The 14,850-nt window shown below is 37.3% G+C and overlaps 1 protein-coding gene across 11 annotated transcripts in view; it reads left to right on the top strand.

Annotated features, from left to right (window-relative positions):
• ATE1 (arginyltransferase 1) overlaps positions 1 to 14,850 on the top strand; it is a 163,792-nt gene that overhangs the window by 46,704 nt on the left and 102,238 nt on the right. For 8 of the 11 annotated variants that reach the window (XM_057506419.1, XM_036899006.2, XM_036899005.2 and 5 more), the window contains one exon: positions 13,260 to 13,292. The exons of the other annotated variants lie outside the window; for them this stretch is intronic. In XM_057506419.1, the coding sequence (XP_057362402.1) occupies positions 13,260 to 13,292 (33 nt within the window). The remainder of the gene's footprint in view (positions 1 to 13,259; positions 13,293 to 14,850) is intronic. 11 annotated transcript variants of the gene reach the window in all.

Here is a 14,850-nt window from a genome sequence, read left to right as displayed (position 1 = left end):
CATTTCGCCATTGTATATCCATGGCTCCTTTATCAAATATTAATTGACCATATATGTCTGGGTTAATGTCTGGATTGTCTAGTCTGTTCCATTGGTCTGTGGCTCTGTTCTTGTGCCAGTACCAAATTGTCTTGATTACTATGGCTTTATAGTAGAGCTTGAAGTTGGGGAATGAGATCCCCCCTACTTTATTCTTCTTTCTCAGGATTGCTTTGGCTATTCGGGGTCTTTGGTGGTTCCATATGAATTTTTGAATTATTTGTTCCAGTTCATTGAAGAATGTTGCTGGTAGTTTCATAGGGATTGCATCAAATCTGTATATTGCTTTGGGAAGGATGGCCATTTTGACGATATTAATTCTTCCTAGCCACGAGCATGGGATGAGTTTCCATCTGTTAGTGTCCCCTTTAATTTCTCTTAAGAGTGACTTGTAGTTTTCAGAGTATAAGTCTTTCACTTCTTTGGTTAGGTTTATTCCTAGGTATTTTATTTTTTTTGATGCAATTGTGAATGGAGTTGTTTTCCTGATTTCTCTTTCTGTTGGTTCATTGTTAGTGTATAGGAAAGCCACAGATTTCTGTGTGTTGATTTTGTATCCTGCAACTTTGCTGTATTCCGATATCAGTTCTAGTAGTTCTGGGGTGGAGTCTTTAGGGTTTTTTATGTACAGAATCATGTCATCTGCAAATAGTGACAGTTTGACTTCTTCTTTGCCAATCTGGATTCCTTGTATTTTTTTGTTTTGTCTGATTGCCGTGGCTAGGACCTCCAGTACTATGTTAAATAACAGTGGGGAGAGTGGGCATCCCTGTCTAGTTCCCGATCTCAGCGGAAATGCTTTCAGCTTCTCGCGGTTCAATATAATGTTGGCTGTGGGTTTTTCATAGATGGCCTTTATTATGTTGAGGTACTTGCCCTCTATTCCCATTTTGCTGAGAGTTTTTATCATGAATGGATGTTGAACTTTGTCAAATGCTTTTTCAGCATCTATGGAGATGATCATGTGGTTTTTGTCTTTCTTTTTGTTGATGTGGTGGATGATGTTGGTGGACTTTCGAATGTTGTGCCATCCTTGCATCCCTGGGATGAATCCCACTTGGTCATGGTGTATGATGGTTTTGATGTATTTTTGAATTCGGTTTGCTAAAATTTTGTTGAGTATTTTTGCGTCTACGTTCATCAGGGATATTGGTCTGTAGTTTTCTTTTTTGGTGGGGTCTTTGCCTGGTTTTGGTATTAGGGTGATGTTAGCTTCATAGAATGAGTTTGGGAGTATCCCCTCTTCTATTTTTTGGAAAACTCTAAGGAGAATGGGTATTATGTCTTCCCTGTATGTCTGATACAATTCCGAGGTAAATCCATCTGGCCCGGGGGTTTTGTTCTTTGGTAATTTTTTGATTACTGCTTCAATTTCGTTGCTGGTAATTGGTCTGTTTAGATTTTCTGTTTCTTTCTGGGTCAGTCTTGAAGGTTTTATTTTTCTAGGAAGTTGTCCATTTCTCCTAGGTTTCCCAGCTTGTTAGCATATAGGTTTTCATAGTAGTCTCTAAAAATTCTTTGTATTTCTGTGGGGTCCGTCGTGATTTTTACTTTCTCGTTTCTGATACTGTTGATTTGTGTTGACTCTCTTTTCCTCTTAATAAGTCTGACTAAAGGCTTATCTATTTTGTTTATTTTCTCGAAGAATCAGCTCTTGGTTTCATTGATTTTTGCTATTGTTTTATTCTTCTCAATTTTATTTATTTCTTCTCTGATCTTTATTATGTCCCTCCTTCTGCTGACCTTAGACCTCATTTGTTCTACTTTTTCCAATTTTGATAATTGTGACATTAGACCAATCATTTGGGATTGCTCTTCCTTTTTTAAATATGCTTGGATTGCTATAAACTTTCCTCTTCAGATTGCTTTTGCTGTGTCCCACAGAAGTTGGGTCTTTGTGTTATTGTTATTTGTTTCCATGTATTGCTGGATCTCCATTTTGATTTGTTCATTGATCCATTGATTATTTAGGAGCATGTTGTTAAGCCTGCATGTGTTTGTGAGCCTTTTTGCTTTCTTTGTACAGTTTATTTCTAGTTTTATGCCTTTGTGGTCTGAAAAGTTGGTTGGTAGTATTTCAGTCTTTTGGAATTTACTGAGGCTCTTTTTGTGGCCTAGTATGTGGTCTATTCTGGAGAATGTTCCATGTGCACTTGAGAAGAATGTGTATCCTGTTGCTTTTCGATGTAGAGTTCTGTAGATGTCTATTAGGTCCATCTGTTCTAGTGTGTTGTTCAGTGCCTCTGTGTCCTTACTTATTTTCTGTCTGGTGGATCTGTCCTTTGGAGTGAGTGGTGTGTTGAAGTCTCCTAGAATGAATGCATTGCATTCTATTTCCTCCTTTAGTTCTGTTAATTTTTGTTTCAGGTATGTTGGTGCTCCTGTATTGGGTGCATATATATTTATAATGGTTATATCCTCTTGTTGGACTGAGCCCTTTATCATTATGTAATGTCCTTCTTTGTCTTTTGTTACTTTCTTTATTTTGAAGTATATTTTGTCTGATATCAGAATTGCAACACCTGCTTTCTTCTCTTTGTTGTTTGTATGAAATATCTTTTTCCATCCCTTGACTTTAAGACTTTAAGTCTGTGCATGTCTTTGGGTTTGAGGTGAGTCTCTTGTAAGCAGCATATGGATGGCTCTTGCTTTTTTTATCCATTCTATTACTCTGTGTCTTTTGATTGGTGTGTTCAGTCCATTTAAATTTGGGGTGATTATTGAAAGGTATGAACTTATTGCCATTGCAGGCTTAAAGTTTGTGGTTACCAAAGGTTCAGGATTAGCTTCTTTACTATCTTACTGTCTAACTTAACTTGCTTGTTGAGCTATTATAAACGCGGTCTGATGATTCTTTATTTCTCTCCCTTCTTATTCCTCCTCCTCCCTTCTTCATATGTTGGGTGTTTTGTTCTGTGGTCTTTTTAGGAGTGCTCCCATCTAGAGCAGTCCCTGTAGGATGCCCTGAAGATGTGGTTTGTGGGAGGCAAATTCCCTCAACTTTTGCTTGTCTGGGAATTGTTTAATCCCTCCTTCATATTTAAATGATATTCGTGCTGGATACAGTAGTCTTGGTTCAAGGCCCTTCTGTTTGATTGCATTAAGTATATCATGCCATTCTCTTCTGGCCTGTAGGGTTTCTGTTGAGAAGTCTGATGATAGCCTGATGAGTTTTCCTTTGTAGGTAACCTTTTTTTTCTCTCTGGCTGCCTGTAATACTTTGTCCTTGTCTTTGACCTTTGCCATTTTAATTATTATGTGTCTTGGTGTTGCCCTCCTTGGATCCCTTGTCATGGGAGTTCTGTGTACCTCTGTTGTCTGGAAGGCCATTTCTTCCCCTAGTTTGGGGAAATTTTCAGCAATTATTTCTTCAAAGACATTTTTTATCCCCTTTTCTCTCTCTACCTCTTCTGGAATACCTATAATTCTTATATTGTTCCTTTTTGTTTGATCACTCAGCTCTCTTAAAATTCTTTCATTCCTGGAGATCCTTTTATCTCTCTCTGCATCAGCTTCTCTGCGTTCCTGTTCTCTGTTTTCTAGTCCATTAATGGTCTCTTGCATCTCGTCCATTCTGTTTTGAAGTCCTTCCAGAGCTTGTTTTATTTCTGTATTTTCCTTCCTTAATTCTTGCATATTTCTCTGCAAGTCCATCAGCATGGTTATGACTTTTGTTTTGAATTCTTTTTCAGGAAGACTGGCTAAATCTATCTCCCCAGGTTCCTTCTCAGGGGAAGATGTAGCAGATGCCGAAGCTGTCTGGGTTAGTCTTGTCTGGATCATATTTTTTTGCCTTTTCATGTTGACAGGTGCTATTGACTGTCAGCTGGGAGGGCCAAACTTTTCACTTGCTACTGGCCTTTCTTTACTGGGACAACTGCGACCCCTAGTGGCTTTTGTTGGGTAATTGCGTGTAGACTGTGTCTTTGGGTCTTGCCTGGCCGGAATTGAGGAAGCTCCCTTGCTGTGGGCGTGGCCAGCCTCAGGCTGCTTCTCTGCTTTTGCAGCGCCCGGAGGGGTAATGGACGCGGGGGGTGGGGGGCTGTTTGGCTGTTTACCTCCGTGAGGGGTCTGGGAGATGTTGCCCAGGGGGTTAGTGCGCCCGGTTTTCCCTGTAATTTCCAGCTACTGGGCTGTGACCTGTGTTGTTTCCGTTTCGCTGTTAAATCCCTGTCCCTTTAAGACTTTCAAAAAGCACTGGCTTTTCTTTGTCCGAGGGGCATCCGCTTCGGTACCCGCTCAGAGGTTTTGCTGCCCTATTTCCCTAGTTTCCAGCCCTCCACGCATGCACTGTGTCTGCGCTCTGGTGCGGGTGGCTGGGCTGGGTGTTCAGCAGTCCTGGGTTCCCTCTCCCTCCCGCCGGGAGCTGGGGGGAGGGGCGCTCGGGTCCCGCAGGGCCGGGGCTTGTATCTTACCCCTTTCACCAGTCGCTGGGTTCTCGCTGGTGTAGCTGCAGTCTGGCCACTGTCCTGCGTCTTCTGGTCTCTCTTTTAGGGCTAGTTGTGTTTGTTGTATTTTCAAAAGTATATATGTTTTTGGGAGGAGATTCCCACTGTCCTACTCACGCCGCCATGTTGGCTCCACCTCTAAAATACTATTATTTTAAAAATTATTGGATATGTGTGTACCTGACATGATGTGGGGATATTTGAGCTTGTTTGGAGTCAGTTGGTCAGATAAGTATGCAAGTAGTACCTATAACTGTCATAAATTTGTTAGTAAAATTAGATACTTATCTTTAGTAATAAATTGCTGATAATATAGTCTAGAATTTCTTTGTAGTTTAACCAGAGGGCTTTGAAAATAAATTTTATCTTGGTTTTGATTTCCTGCTTATTTTTATTTCTAGGTTTTGTGATATTTTCTACTTATTCCTAATTCATATCATTTAGATTTTTTTGGAAGACACCCAATTTCTCAAGGTCAATTCGAGTTCTTTTACCCAACTGAGTGTTGTTTAAATGATACCTAGTTTTATCCTCAGTTTCTTTAATAGTTGCTCCTCAAAAATAATACTTACTGGAAGTTTCCCTGAAGGAAATACGGAGTCCCATGGTGTTCTTGTGAAGTCTCACGAGAAGGGCAGAGTAATACCAGCTCTTGGTTACATGACTGCTTCTCCCTGTTTATGGTGTCTTACCTTGACCAGATGACCCAGTTCTGCAAACCAGTCAGGGTCATGAAGAAATGTAAGATGAAAGAAAATAAGGTGAATATGCATGCATTTATTAGTGAATTGAATTAAGCAATTCATAAATAAATGAGTGGAGGCATTTAAGTGCAAATATTTATTGAGTTGCTACTATATGCCAGGCATTATTTTAGACTCTGGGGATGCAGCATAGTGAACAAGACAGAAAATTTCTTACCCTCAGAAGGATTATATGCTAGTGAGTGAGATAAGTAATAAGTAAGTATGCAATATAGTGTCAGTAACATGAGCTAACAAAAATGAGGAAGAGGTGAGGGATAGGGAGTTGGTGGTGATAATTATATAAGGATATCAGGAAGAGGGCCTGAGGAGAAGGTCTTCTTGGCAGACACCTGGATGAAGAGATGCATCTGTGCATATCTTCAGAAGATGCATTTCAGGTCGATGGGAGAGTGCTTATATGTTCACATAACAGCAGGGACATTGGCAAGGCTAGGAAACAAGGCACAGACTTGTGTCTGTTTGTGTTGCTTGTGGAATTTCTTCTTTTTCTTTTTTCCATTCATTGGCTGAATTTGTCATTATAAAAATTAGGTATTTTGTTGTAGACCTATGAATTACTTTGTTCCCTTGTTACCTGAATACCTGTTTATCATCAAATTTTCATGTTTTATAGCATTGAGATGTGTTATCTCTGGGTCTTCTTGCCATTTTGGTGAGTTTCGATTAATGGTGGTGTTAAGCCCTTGGTTTAATGAAGGGAACCATGGACTGGAAAAGGCTTCTAGGTTCCAACACTAGTTTTGCTGCTGACTGTTAAAAAATATAACATTTCTGGATCTCAGTTTAGATGTAAACTAAAGAAGTTGGACTAGATCATTGCCAAGATTCATTTTAACTGTAAAATTCTGTGGTTTCAATAATTTTTAGGAAAAATCTACAAGAGGAACTCAATAATTTTCTTTTTCTATCCTTTTTAAAAATTGCTTTTAAGATTAGTCCACAAATCTTAGATGTAGCTTGTTGGATTTTTACATATGTAGATACTGTTATAATCACCATATAGAGAGATTAAGAGAGAACGTTTTCAGCTTGCTAGAAGGCTCCCTCATGCCCCTTCCTGGTCAGTACTCTCCTGCACAGAGGCAACTACTGCTCTGATTTCTGTCACCGTAGATTAGTTTTGCAGGTTGTTGAGCTTCATATAATATAATCATACAGCATATACTGTCCTGTGCCTTCTTTTTCTCAACACTGTTGTGAGACTCCTCTACACTGCCTGCAGCAGTATTTCCTTTCATTCCTGTGTAGTATTTCATTGTATGGATACTGCAGTCAGTCCATTCTGCTATCAGTGAGCATGTGGGTTGTTCACAGTTTTCAGCTGTTATGAATAAAGCTGCTGTTAACACTCTTACACATGTCTTTTGATGGACATAACACGCATTTCTCTCGGATATACACTTAGGAGTTAAATACCTTGATTATAGCATAAACATATCTTAGCTTTTGTAAATACTGCCAGTTTTCCACAGTGGTTGTACCATATGAGAATTCTCATTGTCCCCCATCCTCACCAACACTTGGTAGTGTTTGACATTTTAACTTTAGCCTTTCTTTTAGGTATATAGTGGTATTATAATGGGGCTTTAAATTACCTTTTGCGGGTGACTAAATAAGTCAGTGCCTTTTCATAAACTTATTGTCCATTGGAATATCCTCATGTTTATACAGTGCCTATGTAAGAGGTTGCCCTATCTTTTAAAAAATAGGCTTTCACATCTTTCTCCTTATTTAGTCTGTATGTTTTCTGGATATAAGTCTTTTCACATATATGTATATTTTAAATATTTTTTCCCAATGTGGAAATACCTAGGAAAATACTATATTTAGAAGAATACAATTTAAAAAACTTCCAGTTTTGGTACATTCCTGAACACTCAATTTACAGATAGGCAAGCAAAAGATTTAAAGGTATTTCTTACTACATAAAATTTTGGTGCCAGTATTGACTTTAAAAAGATCCTAAGATACTTTTTGTCTTAAATGCACTTCTAAAATTATTTCCACACTTTTTATGAGATACTTTAATATTTTGTGCTAGTCTTTATTTAATGTTGTAAACAAGCAGGTCTTTTTTTTTTTTTTTTTTTTTGGTATCATTAATACACAATTACATGAGCAACATTATGGTTACTAGATTCGCACCATCATCAAGTCCCCACCACATACCCCAGTACAGTCACTGTCCATGAGCGTAGTAAGATGCTATAGAGTCACTACTTGTCTTCTCTGTGCTATACTGCCCTCCCCGTGCCCCCCCTACATTATGTGTGCTGATCATAATGCCCCTTTTTCCCCTTATCCCTCCCTTCCCACCCATCCTCCCCAGTCCCTTTCCCTTTGGTAACTGTTAGTCCATTCTTGGGTTCTGTGAGTCTGCTGCTGTTTTGTTCCTTCAGTTTTTCTTTGTTCTTATACTCCACAGATGAGTGAAATTATTTGATACTTGTCTTTTTCCGCCTGGCTTATTTCACTGAGCATAATACCCTCCAGCTCCATCCATGTTGTTGCAAATTGTAGGATTTGTTTTCTTCTTATGGATGAATAATATTCCATTGTGTATGTGTACCACATCTTCTTTATCCATTCATCTACCGATGGACACTTAGGTTGGTTGCTTCCATTTCTTGGCTATTGTAAATAGTGCTGTGATAAACATAGGGGTGCATGCGTCTTTTTCAAACTGGGCTCCTGCATTCTTAGGGTAAATTCCTAGGAGTGGAATTCCTGGGTCAAATGGTATTTCTATTTTGAGTTTTTTGAGGAACCTTCATACTGCTTTCCACAATGGTTGAACTAATTTACAACAGCAGGTCTTTATGATTAGCGCCCTGTGGCAAAATGGTTCTCCCGTTAGTGAAGCAAGTGATGCTGGACTCAGCACGTGATGTGACCACTACTTGAGTCTCTCTTTAGTGGGTGTTCCTCTTGGTTCTTTGCCAGTAACTTCCTTTTTTGTATTTTGATATGAACTCTTTGTTTATGGTGATTCTTTTTGCCACTGATAATGTTGTAAAGCCACAAAATTCTTTTAGAGTTCATCCTCTGAGTAAAGCTTTTCAATTTAATTATTCTTATCTGTATTTGTAGATTCATGTTAATCTTTTTGTTTTGGAAACAGAAACACCAGAGTTGGGGATAGATTCAAGCTTAATCTTTTAGTTTTGGAAACAGAAACACCAGAGTTGGGAGTAACAAATAATAGATGAGATTTTAGTAAGTTCAAATATATACAATTTGTGTTAACAGATAAAAAGCCACTCTTTATAATGTATAATTATTACTCTAGTGAACACCTGAGGTAGGTGTTAGGAATGACTTAATTATAGCCCAAATCCCTGTTGCTCTTAAAAACTGGGGAGAGAGTTGCAAGTCACAGAAGAATACACATTCAAGTAGCCCACTAAGTAGGCTGTGCATTAGCAAACTGTGGAACTGACACTTAGAGCAAAACATTTATAACTAGCTCTCTGTATTGGTGTTACTGGCTTCTGTGATTGTGGGCAGATATTAGGATCTTCCAAGAGGCATTTTATTATAATTTCTTCCTTGGTTTTGGCTTGAGTACTGTTAATCCATTCACCTATCCAAAGTGTTAAACCTTGCAATGATCCCCTTGAGGGATATTATTGAGTAGGAACCATAACTTGAAGTAGAAAAAAAGAACCAATGATTGATTCATTCATGGTACTTTCTATTAAATTTTTCTGATGTTATAAACAGCCGTACTGAATATTTTCAGTGAGCATTTCTATTAAGCACAGACTGGGGACAACAAGTCAGAGCTGGCAGGGACCAGTGTTTCCTAGAATGAGTTTTGTGGAATGTTAATAAATGTTAAATGAAATTAAGAACAAACCAAAAAACAAGCCAACAAAATTCCCTGGTCATGTGACTTTGTAATGCACTAGAGCACACATGAAGTTGAAGGGTTTATTTTTTTTTCAACTTCATTGAGGTATAATTGACATATCACAATCTGTAACTTTAAGGTGTACAATATACTGATTTGATATACATTTATTGCAAGATGGTTATCACCACAGTGTTAGCTGACACCTCCATCCCATCACATAAGTACCATTTCTCTTCTGTGGTGAGAACATTTAAGATCTACTGTCTTAGCATCTTTAAAGTATATAGTACAGTATTATCTATAATCATAATGCTGTATTTTAGGTCCCCAGAACTTATTCATCTTCTAGAGTTTTTTTGTTTTTAACTACAGGAATTCCTAGAGCCTTTAATTGATCCATATGCCTTGTTCTTCTTTAAGATAAGGAAGGAGAGGTGAGACAGCAGTAGTATGTGGAATTTTCCAAACTTACTTGGCCATGGAATAATTTTTTAGTGTCTCAGGAACTTGGTGTGGCACAGACTACCAGTTGGTCAAACTGGTCAGGCTGTAATGAAATTATTTTGCAGTTCAGAAAACTAAGGCCCAAATAATTTATGTTACTCAAGTAGTTAGAGCTAGTGAGATGCAGACTAACTCTTAGATCACTGTTCCTTCCATTAGCAAGAAAGGAGATTTAATGGCTCAGAAGACGTAGGTTTAAATATATTAGAGTGTAAATAAGATTTTTGTTGTCATCTTTTAAGATTTATTGACACTTAATATGTTGTCCCCAAGTGCTAGGTCTAACCAGAAGAGGCAGTACAAGTAGTCTGTCCTTTCAGCTACATTGCTAACAAATGGAATAGAGGGTTTTCATTCTTTTGATGACTTTTTAAATAGGTATTAGCTATGTAGGCTGGTTTTGAAGGTTTCATTTTTCTGTAATGTATGAAATAAACTTTTATGGAATCAATTTCTAAGAATTGGATATTTATGAGAGATACATTTTTAATATAAAACTAAGTTTTGCATTGCCCTAAAACAACAAATTAAAAATAGTATAAATAATATGTGCCAGATGTTGGAGGGGTGAAGGGTGGGAAGTGGGTTCAAAGCATTATTTTACGTAATTTAGATCCTTAACTGAATGAAAGCTTCCAAATTCCAGATAGAAAAACTTAGTATTTTGCATTGAGTTATGATTTAGATTGGTAATTACAAAATTAAAAAAAAAATTTTTATTAGGTTATATCTTTAAAATAGTCAGACTTGTCTGTCCCCCTGATAATTTATAAACGAGTAAGTACCATGTGCTAGGGTGAAAGGCCAAGGCAACAGGACCAGCAGAAGTATTTTGTTAATGTGAGGGAATTTTGGATAATCTGTATGAATAGTTGTAGGACTTGGAAGTCCACTTGGGCAAATAGGTACACCTCACTGATATTCCTTGGTTTAGAAAAAAATTATGGCTTATCTTATAAAAACTGCTGTTTAGTGTTTTTTTTAATATAGGAATTTAACATTGGTCTATTAAAACATTTCAGAAACATAATAGCTTAAATTACTTATGTGTTGAATATTTTATATTGCAAGAATAAATAGTTGATTGTAGTTTCACTGAGATTTTTAACAAAATTAGTAGTGTGTATACCTCTCCTTTTTACCCCTTCTCCCCCAATAACTGGCAAGGTTAATTAACAAGTCTTGGAAAAAGAATTTACTAACCGTAACTGACAGGAGGTTTAACTAGAATTTTATGTGCTTAGTGAGCTGTTTAGAAAATTTTGGTAAGTATTCAGTACTTCTCTGGAAGGAATGAGAAGGTATTATGAAACAGGAGACCAGTGACAAGTGGAGTGGTACTAAGAGCGGTAAGTGAGAATGTTTTAAGAGCAGCAAGGTCAGTAACTGGCTGTGGAATGTGAGCACTGATCTGTGGGTGACCCTTTCTTTGTTTAGAGGCTTCCAAAGGTTTTTTAAACTAGTACTCTTGCCTTTTATGCCTGGGTTGTGTTATTTTTATGTTAAAGAGTAGACAATAATTGACAGTAATTAAAAAGTAGACATTAATTCATAAAATTTCATCAAGTTAATCAAATTATTGTTACCAGTATTGTTATTGACAAGAAATTTACCTGCTTAAGTTTGAAAAGCTTAATGTCAGGCAGGTTGTTCTATCTTCAGTGATAACAAATCAGTATGTTCCCTGGAAGTAATCTTTAAATTGGTACATAGATTGAAGACTAGCAGGACAAGAATTTTTAGGTTTTTTTTTTTTTAAAGCTGTGACAGAGATGTTACATTCACAAATGACAAAGATACATGTAAATTATTGGAGCTTCAAGGAGACCCTAGTGTTCCTGGGGAGTATTTATGTACTTCTCTTTATTGTTACTGAAAGTGGCTTCTATCCTAATTGATGCATCAGTTATGCCGAACCTGAACTACTTCCAAATTCTAAAGTATAATGTGTATAATATGGTTAATGTGCACATAGGAGAGAAAAGCATAGAAACCCTACAATAGCAGATTTCTCATTTTAAAATAAAAATCTACTATGCCTCATTTTTCTCCACTTTAAAACTGACTAGTCTTTCAACTATCACTTTTTACTCTTGGGAGGAAGGGTAGGGATTGTCTTATGTTAGGCACTGTAAAAAGAATCCAAGACCACAGGGTTGTACTTTAAATTTCAGTAGAATTAGTTCATATCAGCATTATGAATATTTTAAATTCTGGTATATCTTGCACTCTCAGAAAGTTCTCTTACCAGTTAATATAATCAAATTGCATATTGATATTTGAATTAAAAAACTTTTATAGTCTCTGTATTTTAGTATACCATATCATCTAGGGCCTCAATGATACTAGCTAATTATTAGATGGCTTTGGTGTGCACTAGTAATATTTTAGAAATATGTTTGCTTTAGTTTTGGGGGTAGGAAATAGCTAATGTATTTTTTAAACTTCACTATGGAAAACTTTAAACATTCACAAAGGAGAATCCTATAATGAATCCTCATATATTCGTCTCCTGTCCTGATTAGTTTAATGTAACAGCCAGTCTTCTACATTTCTCCCCGGCCAGTCCTTTCCTCCTGGTCCCAGTGATTTTGAGGGAAATCCCAGGCATCATACACTTTCACTGAGAAATATTTCAATGTGTATCTCTAAAAGAGAATAAAATTTTTTGTATTCCCTATGAGTAGTAGCAAGCTTTGTTGTGGAGAGGAAGTTCAAGAGTGCTTGGAAACAGGCCTGCCAGTGCATTTTATTGTAGTTAATTTGCATTTAGAAAGATCAAGTTTTTACTACTTGGGTATTTTACTATTAGAGTAACTCTCAAAGGATTTGAAATGTTGCTTTTGTAAATAACATTTAAGAACACATTAAGTACTGTCATGGATATGTATGAAGTTGTGTGACAGTTCTCATTTCAGAGCTAACCTGCAGTTTGCTTTGTCATTTGTTTATGCCCCCCACCACCCTGATTTATGTTTCTTTATTTAAGTGCTGAGAAATACATAACAGTTTCAGATGAAATTCTGTAAGCTTCGTTGTAGGTCAAAGAGAGAGCAAAGAGAAAAGCTGTGCATGTGGGACTGAGGGAAAAAGCCAGGGCAGCCATGGGTGAACCTCATCGCCTGGGGACCAAACTGTGGAGGAAAACCCACTTCTTTCCCTTTCAGCCAGACTCCTCTCTAGGTCTTCACTTCTGGATTTCTCTCTTTTCTTGGTTTGCCCTTTGGTTTCTATCTTTTTCTTCTCTTGGCCTTTACTTAACTTTGCCTGTGGCATTTATGGTCCGGAGGATTGCTCACTTCCCCTCTAGAGGATGTTTGATGACATAGGGGTTGGAGATAAGACTGTAACAATGAATGTCTTAGGACTAATTTGTTGTGCTTTATTTGTTCTGACACAAATTTTTAAAAAATGTTTATTTAAACTGATTCGAATAGTTGGATACTTACTGTGGGCTAAACTGAATTTTTCCATACTCAGGGTGAATTTTTCCATACTCAGTGTATGAAAACACTGATTTTATATAGACTTCTAGGTTTACTTTAAATGCTTTTATTGAAAAGTGTGTATTAATTTTCCATCTTTGTTCTCTTTTACTTCCTGTTTATTGGATGAAACTGATTCTATTCGAATGTGACTTGGCAGTTCACAAGATTTCTTTGCAGCTCACCTTTGGAGGTAAGAGTTTACTCACCTTAATACTAGAATTGCTATTTGAACATCACTGCTGGTATCTTCTGGAGGCATTTGATAATTAAGGAGAGGTCAGTTGTTGTGACACATATATCCTTTAATAATACTAAGAGGTGAATACAAATTTAAGAATTCCTGTAAGTTACAGAGCTATTCACCTTACAACAAATCATCGCCTCTTTTAAAAAGTACACTTTCTTTTTTAATAAATAGAGTGAAATCAGTCCTTCACTGTAAAAAGCCTTGTTCTGTCTCCATACTCATAACTGCTTGATATCAGCCTTATCCTCTCTTAACCGCTCTGGTGTTAGAGAGCTGGAGAAGTCGGAGGTGGAGACTGTCATCAAGGAAGTTTCATTTCACTTGGTTTGAGAGAGCTTTTAAAACTTTGTGAATTGATTAGGAAAGAGCAAAGGACTTAGCTTTTCTTGAGCTTCTCTTGTAACACAAGCACTATTCTAGGTTCTTCACTCACTTCTCATTTAATCCATAATGGTTCTGCAGGGGAGAACAGAATCTAGGGATAAAATTGTGAGAGAAAGAAAATCTATGAGCTATTCAGAGAACCAGATACCATTAGGAGCTGCAGTTGGCACAAGTAGCTTGTAGAAGATGGGCAAAACTTTGAGAAAATTGTAGGAAAGGGGAGGCAGCAGAGTGTGTGGAGGCCCTGTTGGACTTAGAACCGAACCTGGGTTTAAGATCGTCACTTACTAGGCACGTGACACTGGGCGAATTGCAACTTCCCTGAGCCTCAATTTTCTTATCTTTAAAATGTAGTTAATAAGTCTTGCCTCTCAAATGAAGTGATGGACTTGGGAGCAGCTTGTAAAGTGCCATTTAAATCTTAGTAATATTCTGTATTCTCTTAGGTGTACTTCCGCCCCACACAGTAAGACTCTGTTCCTGGCCTTTTGCTTTGTGCTTCCTTTTGCCTTTATTGTTTGCTTCCCCCATTTCTTACATGTTCAAATCATATCCCTCTTCAAGTTGAGCCTAGGTACTATGTCCTATGCTAGGCTCTCTCTGACCTTTCCCACGTAGAGGCAGGTGCTCCTTCTTCTGCTTCTATAACATTGTATTCATGTAGTTATTGAAGCTATGATTGTGATGTGGGATAGCCCAGCCTGGCATGGGGAATACTCCTGGTGGCCAGTTTGAACGACTGCCAGGAGAAACTGATGAGACCAGAGAGGCTAGCACTCGTACCATCCAGATTTGGTTACATTTTCTAAATATCCAGTATCAAGGGGAAAACAAAGCATGTAATGGAAAGATTCTGGGCTTTGAAATAAGAGAAGCTTGGGTGGCCTATGAGCAAATCATTTCATCTTTCAATTAATTTAAAAATGGAGAGAATGTTTATTTAGAAGGTTATTAAAATGAAATCATATAATGTGTGGCAAACATTGAGCACAATGCCTGCCACATAGAATTATAAAGTTTAGTATAAAAATAAAAAACTGTTAAGAAACTTGAAGACAATATAAGGTATATAATCTACTCTTTAGTTGATAAAGCACTTACTAAGCATAGAACAATG

This window comes from Manis pentadactyla, chromosome 8 (genome assembly GCF_030020395.1).
Source record: "Manis pentadactyla isolate mManPen7 chromosome 8, mManPen7.hap1, whole genome shotgun sequence".
In the NCBI taxonomy this organism is placed as follows: Eukaryota; Metazoa; Chordata; class Mammalia; order Pholidota; family Manidae; genus Manis; species Manis pentadactyla.
The sequence above is the reverse complement of the archived record's forward strand: the minus strand, read 5'-3'. Positions and strand labels throughout refer to the sequence as shown.